The following is a 16265-nucleotide window of genomic DNA, read 5'->3' as shown; positions in this document are numbered from 1 at the left end:
CTGCCGATGGCAACGAAATTCGGTTGCATTTCCCATGCCTCCCCATTCTTCGTCAATCCAACAGGGTGGGTATGTGCCATTAGTTGCTTGCACGGCACCAGCAATAGCACTCAACGCATGGGTCCTAACTCGACGAATCAGGGAGTAGAAGGCTGTATGTAGTACGCGGAGTGTCAAGAACGTTGTCAGCGAATGAAAGCGCAGGATTTATTTTTTCTGGCAAGCCAATGTAACGCAGAAGAAATAGGAAGGACCTCACCCTTACAAAAATTTGTTTAGTCTATGGACTGGCCATAGACTTCTGTCTATAAAGTCTATAGACTCTCTAGAGACAAACGCTAGACAAGTCTGTGGGCAATGCAAATCCTATAGACAGTCTATAGACATTGTATAATTTATGGCCATACACTTTTACTACACTTTTGTCTGTAGACAGTCTATAGACTATGAATAGACAAAAATAAACATGGTACCGCTTGTATCGCACCGTAGCTTCCTCTTCTTCATTAAACACGAGCTAGCAATGATATGCGATGTCGCTCCGACTGTTTCTATTAGGAAGACCGTGCGATCAAAAATACGGTAAAAAATACAGAACCTTCGTGAATAGTGTCTTTATCTATACAAAGTTTCCAGGAGCACAAGAATTGTGAAATTGTTACAGGATGTGGTATAAATCAGAAAACTGCGGAGATTAATTATTAATCATTGGGGAGACACATATTAGCTCCAGCACGATTGTAGTTTTCTTAATGCGAGTGCAAGACAATTTGACATATTTCACCACGTGGATCCACACATAAAGATTCATGCCACTTCGACAATGTTCTTTGGTTCTTGCAGTCTTTTTCTTCTTCCCTTTAATCTCTGTCTTGTGATGGATGCGTTGATGGCTCGAGGAGCTGTGAAGACAGTATCTGATTACCTCAGACGTTCGAATCGGCCCAGCAGTTTCTTTTCCAGCTGGCCGTCGCTTCCCACTCGTCTGGCGTTTGCGTGCTGTCACCAGACTAGGCTAATTAGCCTGTGTCCTCCGATTTGAAGATCCTGATTGCTTCTAGCCTCCTCGTGTTGGCTCCAACTTAGGTAAGCAGAACGTCGGCGTTATTTGCATAGGGGGCACAGATAATGGCTGGAGACGGGAGCGGAGGGTATGCGTAATGACGTACCGTCTTTACCAAAAGTAACCGGGGAACTGTGGTTTGTTTCTTAGCCGCGTAGCGAAGCACTTACGACAGTCCTCAAGCTCTGAATCTGTGTAACGTAAGGTGAGCTCTTGACCTCACGTATTGACGCCTTTTGATTTTTAGGGCCGAGGTAAAGGCTCCGTTATACGGTTGACAAGCAAAAATATGTTGCTCGATTACTTTTGGCAGAGGGGGTACATTATATACACCTATCAGTTCGGTGGAGCGCGACCTATGGAGGCTGTCTGCGCAAATAAATGACTCCTAGAACTGTGATGTGCTGAATCACATGCCACACTAGCGTAAAGTCGCATGACGTTTACCACAGTGTTTTTTTTTTCGGCATGGCTAAATTTAAAGATTGACTGGCTATTTTATTAGCCGATTGCCCTTTTTAATTTCGACGTCAGTGGGTCAGCGATGTGGCACAGTAATAGTCCTTTCTCTGGACAGAGAGCTGAGCTGTAAAAATCGAACTCAGCTTGACAATCGTTCGGTGTTTCCTTTTAGTGCCAGGTCTGCGTCCCACTTGGTCTGCATCATGGCAGTCATTATTGAAGCCTCGCCCTACATGCAGTTACCGTCAGGTAAGTGTTCAAAACGACTAGAGCATCTTACACTCAGCTTATGTCATTACTATCCACTTAAAGTGTGTACCAAGTATCAAACACGATCAAAGTGGCATTTTTCTGGGCCAGTTGGTATGAATCCATGATTTGGGCCAGCATGAACTTTGGGACACAAACGAAGAGAGACACATGGAACACGGAACACACTGCAGCAGTGTGTTCCGTGTTCCATGTGTCTCTCTTCGTTTGTGTCCCAAAGTTCATGCTGGCCCAAATCATACGATCAAAGTGTTTGGTGTGCATGTTCAGAGGCTCCTGTATTCAGTGTTGTACCAGGAAATAAATAGGGCTTCGGCCTATAAGCGCTATCATAGCCATTACCCTTGTTCTGTCTCTTGTTTTCAGATTATGAATATGTTATGACTGGTAACTATTACTCCAGTAAGTACTGCTGCGCCGTCCTAATACGAACAGTCGAGTAAAGCGCGTTTGTGTTAACACTATGGCCCACACAAGCCCACACAATATGAATAGCTGTCACTTTGCGTGGCCGTGGCAGTAAACGCAGATAAATATATTATTAGCTCACATGTGTTTGTAAAATACGCCTGAATTCTATCGCGAAAGCATCACTTTCGTTGGGCTGGGTTCGCATGCACATTGTCGTTAGCCAGGTACTTCGGAATACGGGGCAGAGCTTCTGTGTAATGTTTCCTTCAGTGAAATTCACCGTGTGTCGTAATGTTCTTGTCTCAGTCAAAGTTTCTCGCTTTTCAGAAGAGAAAAAAGAGTAAGTCCTGCGTCATCCCTTGGCACTGCATCACGCGCAGTAGAGAACCCACTATGGAGCGCAACCGTTTCGTAACGAGCGCTAACACTCCGTATTGGCATGGCCTTGATGTTGTAGCAGGAGCACTAAAACACACCGCCGTTTTATGGCATAGCACAGGAAACTCTTTGCAGCCCTAGGAGGCCAAACGTGTGCTGCGACATCATGATTCTAACAAAATTAAACGCCCGCTTTCGTAGCTGATCATCGTTGTGGCTGATGACCCGATTTATTCACTTTTGCGTAGCCTAGTTCAGTTTACCGGGGCCCTTTGTAGGTATATACATCGAGGCGACGGAGCGAATAGTGATGTGACGATTTTAAAATCTCATGGCTCTATTTTAATTTCAAGAAAGAGAAAGGCACTAAAGTTATTTTGAAGAAAACAAATGAAATGGGCATTTCTCAACTTGCCTAACTTTTGAATAAAAAATATTGCGCTGAAGTTATGGCTTGAAAAGTTACGAAATTTTTCCTCCTTCATTAGCAAACAGTGAACTTAAATATTGCGGTGATATGGCAAGGCGACTGCCTGTATTCTAGCATTTTAATGCCTTTTGAACGCATGGTGATTGGTCAAAGTTTTGCACTACTTATATGGAACCGCGTGTGTAGAACCAGAAGAGCTGGATAGAGAAGCCGAGGAAGCCGAATCCCTAAGGCGCATATCCAATAGTTATCGGCGTAGTCTTTAAAAGAATGTTGCGCAGTGAACGCGCTGTAAGGATTTTACATCTCGTTTTCTTAGGAGCACTCCGAACTTTGTCCTCAAACACTTGTGCATTGTCTATAAAACAAGATTAGGTGGCATTTCAACAATGCTACAGACCACAGAGTATTTACAAAATTGTTGTGGCTGGCGGTAACCTTGGCTTTCCTGTATACCGGCACCGAAATACCCTTATCTACAGTGATAGCTTGATAGACTCATACACCTGTATTAAGCTCTTAAGCTGCACCTAGAGTTATGAAGCAAAATAGCGTGACGTCAAAGGTTCTCTTGTTAACCTCAGCAAAACGTTGTCCAGAAGACCAAATTGTAGGCGCAAGCACTATTATACGTTTTAGCTTGTTCATTGGTGTGAAACAATGAAAGGCTGATTTTGTTTGTTTTTGTTGGTGCTACGACAGGTCAGAGTAGTAATGCAGCTTTCTGCTGGCCAAGAACTGCTGCTGTTGCCAAATACTGTCTTTGGAATTGTCGTTCTATATATATGACAAAGCGGTGATTAGGATTTCCAGGAACTATCGTCAGAAATATTGTGCAGTCTGAAGCACAATACTTACTCGGTACTCTGCTCAGATCTTAAATCACACAGGTCAACGAGAGCACAGCTGCGGGTCGTGTGCGTGACCACATTCTAAAGCAGCGGTGCTTTCAGTACCGATTTCTGTCCTGTAGGTCGACGCAGCTGTCTGGCCACACCAGCGTCAACGTCTTCTTTCGTTCAGCCCATATTCTCATGCAACTCCACACAACCCGTGCAGGCAAACCAACCTCAAGGCTCTTCTCACAGGCGTGGTCTTCACTCTTCTATTCGTGGGAATTATCGCTCTGGCCGCGTTCATATACTTGGGAGTGATGGGCAGAGGTAAGAGATACTCTACGGACGGTAGCGAAAGATTTATTCACATGAAGAAGTCTTAATTAGGTCTGGGATATGCTTAATCATATCCTCCACATCAGACCCTAAGGGGAAATGACAGGTTTCATGGGCGAGAGGGGTCAAATTATATATGCGTGGTTGCTAATGTGGGCGTCGTGCACAATTATAGTTCCTCCTGCACTTGTAAACAGGACTGGCTTGTCTACCTTTGTCTGCTAGGCACTGTAGCGGCTACAAATTCAATGCGCTTATTCCTTGAAGCACTTTTTCTTTTTTGCGGTATATACAGGCTACGCCGACGTCGCAGTCAGTGTTCGCAACGCCGGTCAACCTGAACAACTTGATGTCGCCTGTCAAAGGAGCGAATAGTGTCAGCGCTATACATTACTTCTGCTTTATTCTCTTCGGGCGTGTTGCCACAGTCACCCTAATTCTATTCGAATCATCCCAAATCTCTATTTTGATGATGTCTAGGACCCGGAGCCCTCCACTACGGCACCTATCTCTTCCTTTCTTCTTTCACTCCCTTCTTTATCCCTTCCGTTACGGCGCGGTTCAGGTGTCCAACGATATATGAGACAGATACTGCGCCATTTCCTTTCTCCCAAGAAACCAATTATGATGTCTAGAAAGCTTTTGGTGCGAAGCGGTATGGTCAGCAAGGTTGTGAAACTAAACCTCATGCTCATAGCTTACAGAAAGCGGGCAAATTATACAAGCGATGTTATGAATGTACTGTAATTAAGGCTGCCTGCTGAGAAAGAAGTTTAGTTTCAGGGGTTTAACATTCCACAGCGACTCAGGCTATGAGGGACGCCGTAGTGAAAGGCTCCGGAAATTTCCACCACCTGGGGTTCTTTAACGTGCACTGATATCGCGCAGCACGCGGGTATCTAGAATTTCGCCACCATCGAAATTCGACCGTCGCGGCCGGGATCGGACTCGCATTTTTCGAGTCAGTAGCCCTCCACCGCTGCGGCCTGCTGAAAAAAAAAAACTCCAGGTAACATGGTTTGTATTAGACTATACGTTACCTGGTGCTAATTTTTGAAAATAGCGTGTTCCGGAATCAGAATGGTGCTGAAATGAGCAACTGTGGCAGCGTTTCGAAACCTTATTGATCTGCGCTCGAGGGCATATGGCCTTTCATTCTAAATACTACGTCTGCGAGCTGGAATGCGCGGATTGCGAATGGAGTTGCTGGAGTGACATTACTTTCATTAGGTAAATCATGCACACAATTGATGCTCGGCGCATGGGTCCTTTGTACTTCAGCGCACAATCCCCTCATCTATAGCTACAAAGTTCCGAAGCAAGTCGCATCAAATGCCGATGGCTAATGTTTTAGGAAGCGCGCGGTTAAAATAAGCAAGAAAAACAGCGCACACATTCGGAAGGTAGTTACGGATCGGTTTTTTTTTTGCTATGTTTTACTTTTTTTTGCTCTTTCTGCTAGCAGGAGTCACGAGGGTGCACATCCGACAGCAGCAGTGGTGTAAGCCACCCGAGCATCGGTTAGACATCATTGCCTCGTCATTTTTCTGCAACGTCTGCTGTTAAAGACAGGCGACGAGGCGGCTGTTTTAATCTTGAGGCGTACAAACTTTCTTGTAGAGCCGTGGCGCTCCTTCTTTGGAAAAGCGCCGGAAGGTGGCGCAATTCATGTTATACACAATATTATTCCCCCCCCAACAGCAATTTCTATTGTAGCTCTGTAGCTGCTCTATTTTACTTGACCAGAACGCACCGTCACACACAAACCAAAAATTTCCTTCATGTTGGCTTATACGCTGTCGTTCAGCAATACGCGCCTTCATTTTTGAGTCCACATGTAAGCCAATTAACCTTGCTCTTGTCGCGCTGGGGACAAGAAAAAGAGGCTATCATCTTCAAGACCAATTATTTAGAACGACTACAATACGTTGGAAGGCGGGCGTAAACCAAAGATTCGAAAACTGGCTGTTTTTTTTTTGTTAAGATTACAAACATGAAAGGTGCTTTTTCGTTCATACTTATATGAACTCCACCTTACAATGTTCTGCTCAACAGTTCTGACCACTTTTGAAACAAGGTGAGACCTCATGTCTGATAAGTAGGACACTATGAAGAATGTTGTGAAAAAAAAGGAAGGTGCTTAAACTCTACTGACTGTCGCAGACACTTGACCCAAGCTGTGAGAGAAGTAATAAAATGGTTAAAGAGGGGAAGAGAGGATCATTTGATCGTTCATCAGGCTCACTACGCATATGGGTGCAGATGCAAGCCTGAGCGACGACTCTGACGACTTCGAGCTAATCGGAGGCACTGACGATGGGCGATACGGAGGTTCCCGTGGTGGCGGCGTTGGGTCCGAAGGATGGCTAGTCCTCACTAAACGGAAGGGTTATAGCCGACGACCCAATGTTCCAGCGCATCCCCCGCAGGAGCCAAAAGGTGAGTGAATACGGTATTTTGTTGCATCGGCTCTACATTATGCGGGACTCTTTTTATCTCTGTGCTTCCACTCCGGGAAATATCAGGGGCCCTACATAAGGTACCCAAGGACCGGCCTATTGCTTGGGCTGAATTTGCAAGCCGCAAGAAATGTATGATGATATTCTTCAGACTGCGAAATTTGAATTGATTTTGAATGTTTTCGATATCTAAAACACAGCGCGTTTCAGATAAAGGGGTAATTACTCATTGGCATTCACTCAAGCGTAGCCACAAGGCTGCAAAGGAAAGCCACAGATCTTCTACAGAAATTTGGTAGTCTAAAAAAATTTGTCCTGTTACAGGGTTCAAAGCCGGAAACAGGGCAAATTTTTCTTCTGTAAAGTTTCTGTGGAAGCTGCGAAGCTTTCTTTGTGGCTGCATGGCTGCGCATTGGTGGATGCCATCGAGTAATTACTTCCTTATTAAAAATCAAATCCACCTTAGGGGATTCCCCTAAATCCCATAATTTTATTCCTCTAATTTGACCTGGATGTTTCAACGAAGCTTGCGTGTAATTTTTTTCCATAATGTAGAATGATATATGTTGTGACACTAACCGAAGATATGGTGAATATCAGAAAAGGAATGAAAAAGTTTAGGTATCGAAGTGCTTAACTGACTTTGTATAATCACTTCCTTAATCTTTCATTCGTGTTAACTAATCATTATCAATGGAAAACCGTGCGGCCGAGGAACGCACGCCGTAGTACACGCAAAGCAAGTAACCTGAAATCTGCGATGCTCAGCGAAGTGTGCCGATGAGTCTACCTGTGTGCGCTCCGCATCCACGGATTCAAGTGACGCCGTGGGCAGCAAAAATTTGTTCAACAGCACTGACCCCGTAATAGTTGCTTAGGAATTCTGAAATTATATACGGCTTAGTTATTTAGAACCTCCTCAAATCTTATACCACTTTTAGTAACGGCTAGCAACAAATGTTCACCTACGAGAAGGCACCTAAGTGTGAAAGGTAAAAGGTATCTATTTTGATTTATTAGGCAAACCTACTAGTTAACATTTCTTCCTGTTTCTTGATTTCATGCGTCAGCTGCATTAGTCAGCGATCAAGATTCCTCTTTTTCACCTCGAAAAGTTTGTTGAAAAAAAATCTACTGCTTCGCGTCGCTGCAACGCCCTGCATGTCACCTTGCGGCGCGGCGTCCATGTTTGCGGACGCGACTTTTCAAAAGCATTTTTTAAGTGTCTAGCATTGTTTTCACGACGTTAGTGAGGCCGGCTACATTTTAAACCTCCATTGGATATTATGGCAGGTCTATTTCGTTCCTTGAAATAAGAATCGCTTTTAAAAACCAATAAATCGACTACAGACGTCGTCAAGGTGCCCGGTGACCCTAAAAAGTTGTTTTCAGTGATGTCACAACGTTCTTCTTTTACGCGGAGCACGGTTTTAGTAGAGAAGACTGCAGCTGATTTTTCGTTGTGGAAAGAATTTCAGGTGGGAAAGAAAACCTGAGCGCGCGCGTGTGTGTGTGTGTGTGTGTGTGTGTGTGTGTGTGTGTGTGTGTGTGTGTGTGTGTGTGTGTGTGTGTGTGTGTGTGTGTGTGTGTGTGTGTGTGTGTGTGTGTGTGTGTGTGTGTGTGTGTGCGCGCGTGCGCGTGCGCGCGCGCGTGCGTGCGTGCGTGCGTGTGTGTGTGTGTGTGTGTGTGTGTGTGTGTGTGTGTGTGTGTGTGTGTGTGTGTGTGTGTGTGTGTGTGTGTGTGTGTGTGTGTGTGTGTGTGTGTGTGTGTGTGTGTGTGTGTGTGTGTGTGTGTGTGTGTGTGTGTGTGTGTGTGTGTGTGTGTGTGTGTGTGTGTGTGTGTGTGTGTGTGTGTGTGTGTGTGTGTGTGTGTGTGTGTGTGTGTGTGTGTGTGTGTGTGTGTGTGTGTGTGTGTGTGTGTGTGTGTGTGTGTGTGTGTGTGTTCAAACAAGGCTACAATTTTGTGATCGTAGAAGTGCGCGGCGTTTGTGAATGTATAAAGTATTCGAGCAAATCTTGTTTCTTTTTTTATAAAATAAGGGTTATAAGTTTAAACATATATATTCAGAATTTTCTGGATAGTAGAACGTAATGCTTGTCTGGAGAGGATATCGAAATAAAACGGGTCCATTTTTGTGCAATGCATTTTTGTGTTTGCATCCCGGATGCAAACAAGTGTGTCACGTGGTCGACTGCCTGAATTCCTCTATTATTACCCGAGTATTCCAGTTCCGTGATGCCTTGTGTAGAGCATAGCTGTAATTGCATGTTTATTTGTCTTGCTTTGAATCTCGCGTCTAGTTTGTCTGCTAGGTTAGCCGTACATAATAAAGTACAAAGTTTGGACTCGCAACTGCAAAACCTTCTTCAAATCATCATACAGCGAACCTCTTTCTCCATGAAATGAACACGCCGCCTCAATTGAATTCGGCTTCGTAATTATTTTTAGGTTTCAAGAATAACCGTTGATCTAAAAGAGCAAAGGATGCCACTTATAACGGGCGTTAAGCGATTAAAATGAAGATAGAACAGTGCAGGAATCCGCTAGAAGTAAGATAACAATGAAAACCTGTCCTCTCTCTGGGTGCAAGGAAGGGAAAGCACGCATAACCCCTTCTCAATCAGTGACCCTCACAAAGCAACCTTTGTTAAGTGCGCCCTTTCCCAATCGCTCCTGCACCAGATTACCCGAGACGACAGTTTTCCAAAGTTGTCAGCTGGGCTAGTTGGTATGTCGTCCTAAAATCTGAAAGAGCGCTCCGAAAGACAAAGACGAGAGTAGTGGACGGGGAAAACGCTACTCGCAGCTGTGCTTAATCTAAACCTCTTCCGCGATGATCAGACTGCCTGGTGTGGTCACCGGGTTAATGTTTTAGAATAAACAAAACTCCGAGTATCGTTTGCCCCGTCCACTACTCTCGTCTTTGTCTTTCGGAGCGTTTGAGATTTTAGGATGGCAGTTTTCTAACTTGTGCTTAAGTTCCACCTTGCCGTAATTTGTTGGCGCAGAGGAATGTAATGTTTCTGGAGAAGACTTTAAACAACTGCAGGCGTAGCTTTATCTGGAAACTTCACCTACCACACACTGTTTTTGTTTCCTTTAGGGCCCACGACGTTGGAGAGCTCCAGGGACCAGCCGGAATGGTAACTCAATTTTAACAGCGTTAGCTCTTATCTCGTTTCGAAATTTCATGGGGTGTGCTACCATCATGAGATCACAGCGCCGTCTGTGGCAGCAACTAGAAAACAGCACATCTCGCATTGAGACTTGTATCGCCATCTACAATAGCATTGTAGAAACAACCACCTGCCGCGTGCCAATGATGACGCCACCGTCCAATATGGTGGACAGAGGTGGAACGATGCGAGTATGACGTCTGCGGACGAAACGGCTGCACAGTTTCGGTTCCTCGAATTCAAGGTGACGGCCATTAAAATTTATCGTGTCCTCCCATCGCTTTTACCCCTCAGCTCCCCGCCCCGCCCCGCCCCGACAAATATCCGATAACGGGTAGCAAAACTGTCGCCTTTCGAGACCGCTATGCAGCTATACATTCGTTTCGTTTTGCTATACATACACCGACAACAAGGGGCACCCATCAGGGGACAGTTGTGTACCGAATTTAGTACGCAAATCCTTATGGGTTGTCGCATAAAATTAAACCCGCAATCAAATAATAGGTAAACACTGTATACATGCATTTACTAATTGAAGCGTTACCATATTGCACTGCAAGCCGAATTCTAGACCCACCTTGCCCCCCCACAAACGAAGCAAATTCCACTTGGGACGTATCTTGGGGGGGGGGGGGGGGGGGGGAGTAACTCGACTAAGGGTAGACGTGCATCGTAATTTCTCTGATAGATGGCGCTAGGCGTCGATCGCTCCGCTAACCGTCGTTACTTCAACGTCTTCCAGACGGTGGCGGCCTTTTTTTTTAGTATACGGCCACTAGACCAGCAACCATGCACAACCGCAGGACAACTACCTGGGAACCACCGGACAGACCGGATGCCACTAGTCGCAGGACTACGACCACCCCTAAACCTGACGGCCGTCATCTGGCCGCCCAATTGATTAACGCGACCCTCAATTGGAGTTTTGCCCCGTGCAACGATTTCTACAACTTCGTGTGCAGTAGATTCGAAGGAGGCAAAACCGTACTGGATAAAGTGAGCTAATTCCCTCACATCTGCTTTTTGGAATACCATTGCAAGCTAATTACGCCTAGGACAGCGCAGTGCACTTCCAAGGGGATTCAGGAATAGTCAAGCCTTTTTCTATTTGAATAATCTATCTTTACACAAAAATAGTGCCTCTAATGCGGTTGCTTTATCAAGGACAAATTGAAGCTGTTCCGTATCGATACGTTCCCGCACTATAACGACTAACGCTATATACCCTGGAAAGGGCTTGTATAGGCCAGATCGCCTATTCTCGCATCTAAACTAATGGGTGTTGGGCACAGATCGCAGAGGCTAGGCTAGAACACTATTCACATAAAAATGATGATTATTTAGCGGTTTTTGGCGTCGAAGTTTCCAGTTTGGTTAACATGCCAAGGAAATATCTCGGTGCGGAATCGTAGAAGCGTAGCTTGTTGGAACAGTTGGTGCATGATACCAGGTAGAGAAACCAGCTGAACAGGGCGCGTGTCTTGTGTACGCGTCCAGTTCTGCTGGTTTCCCTGCCTGGTATACTATGTCAGTGCAGTTTACTCAGCAATACCTGCATCTTTTGCATCTTTTAAAGCGCAAGGAACTGGTTTTGTTGCAAAAAGGTGCTTTTCGAAAGCAAATAGTGCTGTATAGTGCTGTACAATAAAATTAATCATAGCCGTAGTATCACCTAACTAAAAGTGTTCAGCTGCTGACCCCGAAAGACGCGAGTTCGATCCCGACTGCGACGGTCGCGATTCGATGTAGGCGAAATGCTAGTGGTCCCTGTTCTGTGCGGTGTCAGTGTACGTTAAGAACCGCAGGTGGTCGAAATTATCCGGAGCCCTCCACTACGACGTCTCTGATAGCCTGGGTTAGTTTGGGCCGTTAAACCCCATAAAACCATAAAGCTAGCTAATAGTGAGGTGGCGTCACATAAGATAAACGTATATGTCACGACCCTACTGTTCTTACGTTTGTCTTCTCAGATAAACGACTACACACAACAAGCAGTCCGGGACATGCTCCTGAGCATCGACGTCCCTTGTTGTCGACAAAAGCCCACGGAGAAGGCTGCGGCGTTATTCCGGGCCTGCACACGCCTGGCATCGAGCACTCCCTACTCCGAGGTGCAAATCTCTGTTTATGGACGGCGGGTTCCCAAGCTGTATCGTTAGCTATCGATGGGGCCCCTACTCTAGTGCATTCTCGAGGACAGAAAATTTCGTCCTCAATAACTATTCGTGCTGTCCACGCCAAGAACCGAACCATTCCATGTGTCTAGTGTACGCCTATAGAGCTGTCGACAGAAACGGTTTTTCTCTTTTTTATTTACTTATAACTTTAATTTTTTCTAATAATAATTCCTATTGGCTGCACAGGTGGCTCCCGAACAGGAACTGCCGCACACGCATTCACTTAGGGGAGCCGGGTAAAACGGTGACCAACTTGAATGTTTTCACAAAAAGACCTAAAAGATTCTAAATACGATTGTCGCTAAACATGACGGGCCCAAATATGTAGCAAGTAACGTTATTTACCTCCGGTCTTAAATCTGTTGGATGCTTGCAAAACGCATGTGCATTTTCGTTCCTTCATTTTACAATTTATAAACAGCATTTGTATTTTGTGCAGTGGCCTATACGTTAATACAACGTATGAGTTTGCGCCCTACATTTTGTCGCTGGCTAGAAGACCACAAAGTGGGCTGTGGCGTGGCACAGAGCGCTTGCGCTAGGCCCGCAACCATTAAATCATACCACCAGCATCCGACTTAGTTCTCTCTTCACCGGCTTGCCGCCAAGTAAACAATGCGTGTGTGTTTGGTGTTATAACCCGTAACAGTTATTGATGACGATGACGAATTTTTATCGCTCGAAGTCATCTCTGGCAAAAAGCTCCATGACACAAAGCGTTTTCATCTGCTCAAACTGCGTCCAAAGACCTGTTTCCCAACCGATTCATCTACAAAAAAAAAGCCGAGTGCCACTCCGGAGGAACCCTTGTACCCATCGTATCACAGGTGGGTGGTACCCGGCGGCACTGGGGAGCAAATACCGCCGCTCCGGTATGCTCCTAGAGCTGCTGTACAAATGGCTTATCGTTTCACGGCCGTGCTTGGCCGTGGGCTTTTGACCCATTGAATTGGGTTCCACTTTTCTCTCTCCCTTCTTGCCTTCAAATAAGCCTTGTTGTTGGCTATAGACGGTTGTTGCCTGCGGGTGAATTAACTCATGTGGCTACGAAAGTTGCGTGTTTTTATTTCATGCTTGATGCTAAATACTGCCGCTGCCCTTCCTAGCGGGAACAGGCCTACTCACAACATTAATCCCCTCCTGTTCTCCTGCCTTAAGGCACTGCCATGTGTCGCGCAAACAGTGAATAACAAATAAAGAAGAAAAATAAACTTTTGCTGAGAGTCATGTTGCAGTGGTGCCGGATATACGATGCCTACAATAGCATTCTTGAAATGAGTGGGAATTCTGTTCCGAGAGAAAATAATTTGCTTCGGGACAAAAGTACAGTGCTCTTCTGCTGGATGTGGATTGTTAAGAAACATCACGGGTTTGACGTCAGCAAATAAATTGCCGCTTCCGTAGAAAGCTCCGCTATTTTTCAGCACAAGGAGTGATGCTACGGATTCCACGTTCACACTTTGGCTGTTAGAATGCCGCTCATGGCAGTCTCTGTATAGACATATCCTGATCGCGAGCGACCGATTAAGAGTGAGTTTTGGGCTTCTATAAGCGCAGGTGTCCTCTTTGAAGCGTTTCTTAGACCGGCTGGGCCTCCACCTTTCGAACATGCGTTACGATCCCGACTTCGACATCCTGGCCCGGATCGGAAGCCTCTCATTTCATTTCGGCATGCCAGCATTCGCCAAGTTCAGCGTGTACAAGAGCCCCCCGGATATCCCTAATTACATTTTAAAGGTACGTAAACTTCTACTCCGTCAGGAGAGCAGAGAATGACTTACACTCTCTTAATAATTTACACAAAACTACTCTTGAGGTACCCGCTGTTGATGGGAAGAGCAATAATTCTGTGGGAGCCGGAGTTTGGTACATCCTAAATAAACATTAGTAATGAACACGATGACATAAACGCTCCTTACGTTTTCACGATGTCAATAACAAATAAATATAAAACGCATTACCACTTCGTCTGGGCTAATGTATACGCGCCCTACAACAATTATACAACGGCTCCTGTTACACCATACTTCTATACTACTTTAACTAGAAATAGTCTAAAGATAGGGCCAACCGGCCGCTGTTTTGTATTCCCAGACATTCAATGCATCCTATCCCCTAATACACAAGATTACGTCGGCCACCTAAGTAGCGGTTTCTAAGGCTTTTAAATATATGCTAGGATGGGGCGTCATTGAACACAGCACGGTGAAATTCACAGCTACCCCTGCAAGTGGCCGCATGCTCCAGTTAACACCTTTTTGTGGAGTATGGCGGTGAGTTTTCACTGAAACGCTTCGTAATAACGGTCCTTCTATTATCTAAGAAGTTTTCAGAAGGCTGTAACTTTTTTTTCTCCTATGGCTACGCTACAGTGTGGCTTCAGTATGGCTACGCTTCAGTGGTATCGTTTTTTTTAAAATGCACGTGGTGTTTGATGTTAAAAAGTCACAAAAGGACAACTATGAAAGTGCTCTGAAAAGTATAAAAGAAGGACCATAGAAAACATTGATGCTTTTTGTTCTCATCGAGCCTTTTTGTGCTCCACAAGCGACACAGAACGCCGCAGAATACTAGCAGCCAATCACGTTCTGTTCTGCAGCCCCTCGGTCATCCGCTAATTCCTTACGTCACGAATCATGTCAACGCGCTATATTTTAATGCTCAAACACCATGCGCCACGTTGCGGCAGCGAAAATAACTAGAAGCGCCTGTCCCAAATTTCTGGTATTGAGTACGGTAGATTAAAAGCAATACTTATCTTTAGCCCACGTTGCGGGCACCATCGTAGCGGCGAGACCGCAGTGCATAATTCAGTGGCCACCACAAGATCTAAATAGTTTTACTGTAAGCAGCCCTTATTACCAGAATGGACATGTGGAAAATACAAATGACACATGTCTCGTCTGGCTGCTGCAGGTCCAGATCAATGGCGAAGACGAGGACTGGCTGGAATCCAAGCACGGACGGCTTAACTTTGCAGATCTGACGTCACACTACACTGAATACCTTCGCAATTACGACCGCAGCCTTCTCGTCACGCGAATAACCGAAAGCATCATCGGCTCCGAGCGCGCCAGTATGTATCATCCTCCGACAGCTACACGACAACTGAAAATTTCCTTTCGTCGAGTCGGTTGATTCGCAGGAGGGTGAAAAAGCCGTTCGTTTCTCTCTTTAGAATATCTGAAAGGGCTGCTAACCACATAACACTTCTATGAGCCGCAGGAGGTCAACTTGCAGAGGAGGGTACAGCTTGAGTATTAATGCACAAAAAAGAAAGAGCTTGATTATTACTACTGGGATTATCGGGCTTAGAATAAAACCGAAATCTCGAACAAATCGGAAGAAAAAAACTCCAGAAATCGGGAAGCTTTTTGGCACAACATGCGCATGCGCCAATGCATTAAAATAGTTTTTATCGTCGTTCCCTGAAACAAATTGGTGTTTTAACGATGTTTTAAAAAAAACTCATAGGAGTGTTACCGTTGTGTAACGCAAGATCTAGCGTCAGCTGCTGAGGTATTACTCTGCTTCCTTCTTCCACGGCACCCTCCAGATTGTTCAGTGTGGTAACCACCTCTTATTTTCCTATTACTGCGCTGCCGTCATGCCCTCCTCTTTCCACGGTACCCATTCTCCAGGCGGTTTCGGTGGTAACAACCGTACAGTTTCGCATTCATTCCTTCTTGCCATACCCTACTCGTTCTTTCCATGATAGCCAATCTCTTGAAGGTTCCGATGGCAACCACCCGCCGGTTACACATTTCTACACTCTTATTCATGGCATTCTCCTTGAACGGTACACCCTCCCAGTGGTTTCCATGGCAAACAGCCACTAGTTACGCTGATTACTACTACTACTACTACTACTACTACTACTACTACTACTACTACTACTACTACTACTACTGCTACTACTACCACTGCTATACTAATACTACTACTACTTCTACTGTAGCAGCACCACTACCAACACTGCTACTGTTGTGCTGATGCGATAACCAGGAACGGGCGTTTAACAGCTGTTACTGTAAAACGAAAACTCATCTTTTACGGGCCCCAAGTTGAGGGAAATGGCCGTAAACACCTTCAGGTCGTTCTGCTAAGCTGGTTCCCTTTTTTGAAGGCAGAGGGCGATCGCTCAGCATCTAAAGACATGAAAGGCAAAGAACTGAGTGTCTCTTTACCGCGCAAGTCATGAGTTCTGTTTCTAGTTTGTCGTGAAAACACACAATTAGCTTGTGATTTGGGTTTTTCAGCCGCCCTT

General features: G+C 45.3%; 1 protein-coding gene across 1 annotated transcript in view; it reads left to right on the top strand.

Annotated features, from left to right (window-relative positions):
• Positions 1-9752: 9752 nt before the first annotated feature.
• The window catches only part of LOC144134525 (neprilysin-1-like), a 43031-nt gene continuing 36518 nt past the window's right edge, over positions 9753-16265 (top strand). Inside the window, exons 1-5 of the mRNA XM_077667433.1 lie at positions 9753-9788; positions 10625-10817; positions 11792-11932; positions 13556-13735; positions 14915-15074. Coding sequence (XP_077523559.1) covers positions 11825-11932; positions 13556-13735; positions 14915-15074 — 448 coding nt within the window. The 5' untranslated portion in view covers positions 9753-9788; positions 10625-10817; positions 11792-11824. The remainder of the gene's footprint in view (positions 9789-10624; positions 10818-11791; positions 11933-13555; positions 13736-14914; positions 15075-16265) is intronic.

This window comes from Amblyomma americanum, chromosome 5 (genome assembly GCF_052857255.1).
Source record: "Amblyomma americanum isolate KBUSLIRL-KWMA chromosome 5, ASM5285725v1, whole genome shotgun sequence".
In the NCBI taxonomy this organism is placed as follows: Eukaryota; Metazoa; Arthropoda; class Arachnida; order Ixodida; family Ixodidae; genus Amblyomma; species Amblyomma americanum.
Note: the sequence above shows the minus strand (reverse complement) of the source record. Positions and strands in the feature narration are given on the sequence as shown.